General features: G+C 36.6%; 1 protein-coding gene across 5 annotated transcripts; it reads left to right on the top strand.

Annotated features, from left to right (window-relative positions):
- The first annotated feature begins 631 nt into the window (after positions 1–631).
- LOC107822331 (uncharacterized) lies at positions 632–6,224 on the top strand. Of its 5 annotated transcripts, none has more exons than XM_075226278.1 (15): positions 632–747; positions 1,229–1,353; positions 1,509–1,568; positions 1,690–1,809; positions 3,153–3,272; positions 3,521–3,602; positions 3,881–4,051; positions 4,206–4,361; positions 4,562–4,668; positions 4,794–4,884; positions 4,975–5,116; positions 5,204–5,360; positions 5,439–5,555; positions 5,692–5,818; positions 5,895–6,224. In XM_075226278.1, exons 1-15 carry the CDS (start codon positions 697–699, stop codon positions 6,135–6,137), a joined length of 1,869 nt encoding a protein of 622 aa, XP_075082379.1. In that variant the 5' UTR covers positions 632–696; the 3' UTR covers positions 6,138–6,224. The 5 variants fall into 5 exon arrangements, with proteins under 5 accessions (XP_075082379.1, XP_075082378.1, XP_075082381.1 ...); XM_075226277.1 differs by having other exon boundaries at positions 686–772; XM_075226279.1 differs by having other exon boundaries at positions 738–920.
- The last annotated feature ends 3,127 nt before the right edge of the window (positions 6,225–9,351 follow it).

Raw genomic sequence — 9,351 nt, 5'->3', positions numbered from 1 at the left:
TCAATGGCTTCTTGAATCTCTGAAATGACAACTATTTCGGACCAATCCTTTTTTTCTTTTTGGATAGAGTGGCAAATAAATAGGACTAGAGGGAATAACACTTTCCAAAAATAGCTTTTTCTCATTTGCTGAATTACACACGAACTCAAGATTCTCCTCGTGAATTTGAATCATTTGCTGAACTTAAAAGAAATACTCCCTCCGGTCCACAATAGTTGATTTTTTATCTTTTTTGTGGTACAAAATATTTGATTTTTTCAAATTTTAAGAATGAATTAATTACTTTTTTCCTACATTGTCCTTTGAGTAAATAGTGTTGGAGTATGTGTTAGGAGTGTTTATGTGAATAGATAGTAAAGGTTAATATGATTAATTTCATTACTAATTAATGTTAAAAGGTAAATTTCTTAATCTATATGAAAACAGCCAAAAAAATTACTTATTATGAACCGGAGAAGTACCTTTGGGAAGTAAATTAACAAGTATTCTGAAATTCCCACACTTTTAGTCATGATTTCATGATCGTCAGCTGTGCTTGTGGCATACTTCAGCTTGGCGACTCTTACACGCTAAAAATATGTGTAATTGTACCAAACCAGTTTTGACGAGTAAGCCAAGTGATAAACAAATTGTTGAATCCTTTAAAGTTTGCTTTCTTTTACTTTTAATTTCAAGAAGAAGTGTTGATTCAAACATATGCATATTAATATCTTACATGCTTCTGCTTCTGCCAAACTACAAGAAGAGGTCAATAGTCTCTCTATATCACCATGTAATCAATCATTCATCACTATATCATTTAGCACGAAAAATGTGATTTTTTTCTATGCCTATATGGGGCAGTGCTTGCTGTTATTGCTTCTTTTTTATCTTTCCCTGAGCCAAGAGTCTAACGAAAACAAGCTCTCTAACCTCACAAGGTAGGGATAAGATCTACGTTCATTCTACCATCCACAATCCCACCTTATGAAATTACACTGGGTTTGTTATTCTTGTTGTTGTTATTGACTATATGTGGCAGTGGAAGCGTAGTATTTACAAGAAAAAAGCATTTTCATTTTTGAAAAGAAGGTTAACTTCACTAGTTATCAAGTATAGGATCAAAGACATTAAGTGCGTTTTTTCCTTAATCAATACTTGGAGTGCAGCTTAAAAATATTGAAGATTCTTGTTGTTTTAATGAAGTATAGTTAAAGCTTACTAATAGGAAGATAAAATTCTTCAACAGGTGGTGATGGATAATGGTATTCTCCAAGTGACATTGTTAGTACCAGATGGCATTGTAACCGGAATCAAATACAATGGCGTTGACAATTTGCTTGAGATTCTAAATGATGATGAAACAAACAGAGGGTAAATCCATCTGCCATTTCTTTAGTCAAATGCTCCTGATTTCTTTCTCTTTAAGAAAAACATATATAAGTTCTCTTTTTCATCATGAAAATGGATTAACAAAGTTTCTATTGAAAAAGGAATTGAATGTAACACTTGGTAAATGTTTCGTCTAGATACTGGGATGTTGTCTGGAGTTCAGGTGGGACTAAAGGAACTACAGGAATATTTGAAAGGTAATATATACCCTACCCCAAGCCACTGACCTTAGGGTTCTCAAAAAGTACTTTAAACAAAAACTGTTCGTAAAACCAAAATTGTTTTGAGCAATAAGATTGTTTCACCAATACACTGTAGGCTCATATGCACAACCTATAAGGTCATATTGGAAAGAGATGATCAAATAGAGCTTTCCTTCTCAAGGGCATGGGATGTGTCACTTCAGGACAAGCTTATTCCCCTGAAAATAGACAAAAGGTTTTGTTTTGCTTTTTCCTTCCCTTTGTTAAATATTTATAGGCAAAGGTCCAAATATGCCCTTGTACTATATGAAATTGAGCACATTTGCCCTTCCTTAATACTTTAGCTCAAATATACTCTTACCGTCACATAGTTAGTCCATATATGCCCTTAGAGTTACACAGTTGGCTTATATATGCCCTTTTCGAAACGGAATTTACTCAAACTAATTAGCTCTTTCGTTAATTGTATTAAAGTGTATTACAAACACTATTTTCTTTTTATTAGTATTTGTTTTTCTTCACCTTTCTCTTTTCTTTCTTCTTTTTTCTTTTCTTTTTTTTTCCTTTTTCTTTCTCCCTTATCCGTTTCCTCCACTACCGATGTTTTCTCCATTTTCGTCACCAATTTCACTTGACAAAACTCATGAATTTCAATTACTAAGAAAATTCTCCCATAAGATAATCAAGTTCCAATTTCACTAGCCCTCTAAATAAACGAAATTAAATTGTTCCAAAAATTATGGTTTAAACTTTAAAATAATAAAAGTATCTCAACCTTTGACAATATTCAAAAGACCAAAATATTTAAATTGTTTCTAGAAAGATAATTTAATGATTAAAAGCCTATAGTTCAAGTTGTAGTGTTATAAATTTGAGTTGTTAGTATTTTTTCATCTTTTTTCAGCTGGACATTTTCTATTTTTTTATTAACTATGTAAATTAGGGGTGTACATGGAACGGGTTGGTTCAGTTTTTATCAAAACCAAACCAAACCAATTATATCAGTTTGGATTGTTCGATTTTGTTGGATTTTTTGGGTTTTTTGTTACATAAATATTATTTCAATCTTACTTTGTTAAATTTTTTAGAACTAAATATATGTTCAGTAAAAATTAAAAAATTGACAAACATATGATCTATAAAATTATTCTTATGGGAGAATTTTCTTAGTAATTGGAATTCATGAGTTTTGTCAAGTGAAATTGGTGACGAAAATGGAGAAGACATCAGTAATGGAGGAAATCGGATAAGGGAGAAAGAAAAAGGAAAAATAAAAGAGAAGAAAAGAAAAAAAGAAGAAAGAAAAGAGAAAGGTAAAGAAAAAAAAGTACTAATAAAAAGGAAATAGTGATTGTAATACACTTTAATACAATTAACGAAATAGCTAATTAGTTTGGGCGGATTCCGTTTGGAAAAGGGCATATATGGGCCAATTGTGTAACTCTAAGGGCATATATGGACCAACTATGTGACGGTAAGGGCATATTTGAGCTAAAGTATTAACGAAGGGCAAATGTGCTCAATTTCGTATAGTACAAGGGACTATACTTGATGACTAACCAGAAGTATGATGTTCAGGTTTATAATGCTTAAAGGCTCCTCGGGTTTCTATTCTTATGCAATTTATGAACATTTAGAGGGATGGCCTGGTTTCAACCTTGATGAGACTAGGATCGCATTCAAGCTCAGAAAAGACAAGTAATACTCACTTTATCTTCATCCAATCTGTTAGTTTTTTCTTACTGGCATATCTTTTTAAGTTCTCATATTTACATAATGAAACGTATAATATTTGTGATTAAATGTTTGTATATATCAAAGACACGATGTCATCTCTTATGTATGAAGGATGTTTTATTGTCTAATTAATCTTGAACATCGACCAAGTTTCATTACATGGCAATGGCAGATAACAGGCAGAGATACATGCCCTTACCTGATGACAGGTTACCAGATAGAGGACAACCACTTGCTTATCCTGAAGCAGTCCTGCTTGTCAATCCCGTGGAGCCTGAGTTCAAAGGCGAGGTACCTACTTTCTTCTACCATTTGCTGATGTATAATATAATTAAGTACTCCCCATTAAATGTGTGTTCTTTCTAACAGCTTAAAATTTTATATATGATAGTTACACACATCTCTCCATCTCTATTTATCCATTTACATAATGTGTCAGTAATGTTACTTCTGTTAACTGGTTGCTGAAGAGGCAATACTGTTCTATTTATCAAATTCTTCTTGTGGTTCATTATTAGGGTCTTAGTGAGTACTTTTTTGGGTAATTCTTGATTGATTAATGCTACCAGGTCGATGACAAGTATCAATACTCATGTGAGGACAAAGATCTCAAAGTTCATGGATGGATTTGTATGGATCCACCACTGGGGTTCTGGATAATTATTCCTAGTGACGAATTTCGATCTGGGGGACCCCTTAAACAAAACCTCACTTCTCATGTTGGTCCAACTGCTCTTTCTGTGAGTAATCACTCCTCTTCAATTGTTTCTTTGGACCTGAGACACTAAATAAGCAAACATAACCAAGCATTTCAATTTGGACCAGACTCTAGTCACAAAACACAGCTTGGTTTTCTCTTCTTTTCACGATTATCTCCTATGATGTATTCTGCAGGTGTTTCTCAGTGCCCACTATGCAGGAGAGGATTTGGTTCCAAAGTTTGGAGACGGGGAGCCATGGAAGAAAGTCTTTGGACCAGTTTTTATATATCTTAATTATGTCAATGAAGGGGAGGATCCCCTTACTCTCTGGGAGGATGCCAAAGAACAGGTATAATTAAGGAAAGAGTTTAAGTTCTTTGCGCTGATAATGTTAGAAATATCAAGTCATATAGAAGGCAATTACACGTAACTCTATTTAACAAGCACTCATTGGTAACTCATAATAAATGGTAAATATAACAGGCTAAATTACATAATTGTGTAAAAATTTCTCACTAGCCTGCCTAAAGCATTGAATGCAAAAAACAGATGCTGATAGAAGTTGAAAGCTGGCCTTACAGTTTTCCAGCAAGTGAGGATTTTCCATCATCATCTCAACGTGGTAATATTAGTGGAAGATTGTTAGTCCAAGACAGGTATTACTTGCTTATTTTTTACTATTACCACTTTTTTCTTTTTTCTTTTGGAGGTAGGTGGTGGACTTGGAAGAACAATTATTCTACGGTCATTGGCTCTACTTATATTATTTTTTCAAGCTTAGGTACTTCAAAGATTATAAGATATCTGCTTCTGGTGCATACGTTGGCTTGGCTCCACCAGGAGAAGCCGGTTCATGGCAAAGAGAATGCAAGGTGATTCAAGGGAACATAAAAGCTCAATCACTCGAAAACTACTTATGTTTTTTCATTTTAAGAATTTGAATACTTGTTGATGTTGATCAGGATTATCAATTCTGGACAAAAGCAGATGAGGAAGGCTATTATGTAATCAGTGATATACGAGCAGGCGACTATAACTTGTATGCATTTGTCCCTGGATTCATTGGAGATTACAAAAGTGACATTAAAGTCACAATTACCTCGGGTACTAAATTCTCTATTTGGCTAATACACCATTATTTTCAAGCTTTTCAAGATCGTTACGAGCTAAAAATAACATGTTATAAATCAGGTTGCAGCATTGAGATAGATGATCTTGTCTTTGAACCCCCAAGAAATGGACCTACACTTTGGGAAATTGGCATTCCTGATCGTTCTGCTCGAGAGTTTTATATTCCTGATCCTGATCCAAAATATATCAACAAACTCTTTGTTAATCATCCTGATAAGTTAAGCTTTCTCCTTCTTCATCGATAGTTTAATTTTTATCTTTTTATTTTGCTGCTCATTATCATCATCTTCCTCAGGTTTAGACAGTACGGGCTATGGGAGAGATACACTGGCTTGTATCCAAATGGTGATATAGTTTTTACAGTTGGAGAGAGTGACTATAAAAAAGATTGGTTCTTTGCTCAAGTCACTAGGTAAAGAAAGTACTAAATCAGTACTATATTTGCATCTGGATTTATTTGTAGACTTTAGGGAAGATCTTATAATTGATATCTTCATTAAATTTGAATGTGAGTTTTCTTCCTTTTTTCGGACTTTTGGGTATGTTAGGAAAAGGGATGAGAAGACATATATAGGAACAACATGGCAAATAAAGTTCAAACTTGACAGTGTTAAACAAAAGGAAATCTATACACTAAGAGTGGCACTTGCATCTGCAGCTCAAGCTGAATTACAGGTATAGCACAGTTTTTCCATCATTTTTAGATATTTTCGAGTCAACGATAAAGGAAATCATAAAATGTAACTTGCAGGTTCGCGTTAATGATTCAAGCACGAATACTCCTCTATTCTCAAGTGGAGTGATAGGGAAGGATAACGCGATAGCAAGGCATGGAATTCATGGTCTCCATTGGCTGTTCAATGTGAATTTGCAGGGTAATATACTTGTTGAAGGGGAAAATACCATATATTTGACCCAAGCAAATTCAACTAGTCCTTTTCAAGGGATCATGTATGATTATATCCGTTTAGAAGGACCTCCTTACCATGACTAAGGCAAATTGTTCGAGAAATCTTTGTATTTTTTTTTTTGTACAACTCTTTTGATAGAGTTTAAGTTATATACAAACAAATTCTCTATGCATGCATTGTCGTCTCAAATGCTGGCAAATAGTATTTTATTGCACTTTGAATGGAATAAACCATAGTCTATCCTTCTCTTTTTTAAAATTTTGTGACACAGTTCTGATAGAATTTAATGTTCCACCAAACTATATAGAGAACCAGATTCTCTATTAGTTTTCATAGAACACACGTACACTGCAGTAGGTAAATGACACAAAAAATTCCCCCTTTTTGATGATGACAAACTTATAATTGAAGTTTTCCCTAAGAGTCAGAATTGAAGTTTCCTGTATTCCCATCGAATCTGTTCCCTAGCGCCAGAATGGTAGTTTCCTGTATTCCCCCTGAATCTGTTCCCCAGCTTGTTCCCCCTCAATTATTTTTCGCCCTTTTGGCATCATAAAAAGATCAGTAGCAAGCAAGAAGCAAAAAGAAGTCTAACTTGATTAACTCATGCCACATGTGTACGCACAATCATGACTAAAAATAGAGCAAAAGAGCAAGACATACACAGTAAAAGGATGAAACTTACATTAATTTTTGGAAATTAAGCAGGGAGCAATTCCATTGTTACCAAAACATCCACAAAATAAAAACAACAAAAGGTACCAGTCATAAACATCATTAAGAATAAAAACAGAGGACGAACACTAGGAACTTGACACTGGGAATAGGACGGCTATTAAGGAGCACTTGAAGGGGGAGCATTGGAGGCATAGAAAGAGGGAAAGGGTTTTAAGAAGGATGTCCATACGAGCATTTGCAGACCCTTGCTCGGTTAGCAACCTTTCCTTCAGATCCTCAATCTGTTTCCTGAGAGCAGCATTTTCCTTTGTCAGGCGGGCAACCTCTGTAGTTTGGGAACTACTGGAACCAGCTGCCTCCTGGGTCTGACTAAGTTGACCTTCGAGAATGGCATTTCGAGCCTTCTGTTTCCTTATTTCTTCAGTGGCACTGTTTTGAGCATTGATCAACTGAAAAATGGTCTAATTGTTGCCTACCCCTCCACTCATATCAATGCACTCACACTCTTCAAGGGTGGTTTTGGAGAAATATTGCTTGTGAGTTCCTACTTTAGCCAGTCCCAATGGAACCTTGAAGAATTCAAACACTTTAGTGAGGAGAAACCCGTAAGGCAACCCATGATTACCTTCCTTGAACTATGCTACTTTCTTCATGTGTTCTATCATAAGACCAGGCAGGTTCATGGTGGTGTAGCTATCCAGTGATTCCATGAAAACCAAGTCTACTCGTGATGTAATGGAGCGTCTTTCAGCACGTGGGAGCAGAACTTTGTTCACCATTTCGGACATCAGTTGGTACACTGGAGGGAGGGCCTTCTTGTGTACCCGTTCCCCCTTGTTGTACTGCCTTATCCTTCACAATGGCGTTTCTGAAATTTGTAGAGCAGACCCCCTCAATGGATGACATCCCATCAGTGGGCACGCCCAAAATGGCTCCCAGTACACTAGTGTCCATCACAAAATCAACACTGTTCACTGTCAGACAAATGTTATCGTCCTTAACTGTGAAGAAGTCAGCATAAAAGCTACGCACTTCTACCTCATATACCTTGGGATTGTTAGTTGTGAACAGATGTGTCCATTGTTGGAATTCACATATCTCCACCAATTGGCACATTCCTGACATATCCAGAATATCGAGGGCAAATGTACGGCCCCCACAGTACATTTTGGATTCTCAGTTTTTCCCTTCCAGCATCCTGGGTTGCATCAACCTTGGCCCTTTTGGAGGTACCGAGTTCTTCACTAGCACTAGCCTTCCTTTTCACTGATTTTCTTGTACTTTTTCTTTTCTCACCAGATTTCTCAGACACTTGTTCAACCAACTCTTCACCAAATTTCTCAGCTACTTTCTCATAAGATTTTTCACCCTCAACCTTGCTCAAGTCAATTTCACTCACAGATGACTCTCTGTTGGACTTTGGAACGGTAAGTTTCTTTGAGGACTTACGAACCAAGGAACCAGGTTCATCTTCTACCTCATCATCAACAACAACGACTAGTGCAGGAGGCACTACCTTCTCATTTACAACCTTTCTATCTTTCACCAATATCCTCTTCTTCTTTTCCTTTTTGCTTTTCCTTAAAACTGACTCAAATTCTTCCTTTTTCTGCAACCTAGTGATAAGTCTCTTAGAAGTTGACTCTTGGGGAGTTGCCTGACTACTCCTAGACTTGATGAAGCTCGCAAGAGCCACATTGTCATAGGTATCTTCACTCCCTTCATTTTCCTCCTCAGACAGAGATCGCATCTCGGGAGGAACAATGGCCAATAGCTCAGCATAGAAATGAGGAGAGGGAGCGGGATCAGTACTGACCTGGGGTTCTTCAGAAAAATAGGGAGTTTCATCCCAAGTAGGAGCATAGTTCTCCTATGTGGAGGGATCAAGTCCCTCAGGAAGTTCCCCAGTAGTACTATCTGCTGCCAGATTTTTGACAGGCACCAGTTCCTTTCCCTCTGCCAGTAGACTATCACCTTCCCCCTTAGACCCATTTGTTTCAGACATGCCTTCATACTCATCAACTACACAGCCCTCAATAGCAATTGACAACATATTCTCTATGGCCTCTTGTTCTTGTAAACCCAAAGTAAACTCAGAAGACATAAGAAGAGCATTACCTATAGACTCGGCGACATTCAAATCAAAACATGGGGTAGTCTTTGCCGATTCATCACTGTTACAACCCACTCCTTGCATCTCATAATATTTTTCCACTGGTCGACTAGAAATTTCCTGATTGTCTTTTTTCGCCACTGTATCTGCTTCTACCATTTTTTTCGACGAGACAGAAGCAGAAGTTGCTGCCACAAATTTCTTAGGAGTCGAGGTTTTGCGACTCCTATGAGAGCCAATGCTCGACTAAGTTGGAGAGGAACTAGTATATGATTGTGACTCTAGCTTAGGGTTTGGACTAGATGGTGTAGGGATTATAGGTTCTAGCACTGGGGTTTCAATGGGTGATAACACTGTGGGGATGATGCTTGGAACAGTCTGAGTCTCCATATTTTCAGACATGATGGAGGATAGTGAGAGTATTATGGAAGAAGAGAGTGTTCGATTTGAAGGAAAAAGAGAATTTTTGGCTTTGATGTGAACAGTTATGATAGTGACCGTGAGAG

The sequence above is a fragment of the Nicotiana tabacum genome, chromosome 12 (assembly GCF_000715075.1).
Source record: "Nicotiana tabacum cultivar K326 chromosome 12, ASM71507v2, whole genome shotgun sequence".
NCBI lineage: Eukaryota > Viridiplantae > Streptophyta > Magnoliopsida > Solanales > Solanaceae > Nicotiana > Nicotiana tabacum.
Note: the sequence above shows the minus strand (reverse complement) of the source record. Positions and strands in the feature narration are given on the sequence as shown.

Bases quoted from the DNA above. Each gene is read 5' to 3' on its own strand.
- LOC107822331 (XM_075226277.1), top strand. From the start codon at position 716: ATGCTTCTGCTTCTGCCAAACTACAAGAAGAGGTCAATAGTCTCTCTA. The intron at 5,117-5,203 runs GTACTAAATTCT...GTTATAAATCAG, and splicing joins TAAAGTCACAATTACCTCGG to GTTGCAGCATTGAGATAGAT. The intron at 5,556-5,691 runs GTAAAGAAAGTA...TGGGTATGTTAG, and splicing joins TTCTTTGCTCAAGTCACTAG to GAAAAGGGATGAGAAGACAT.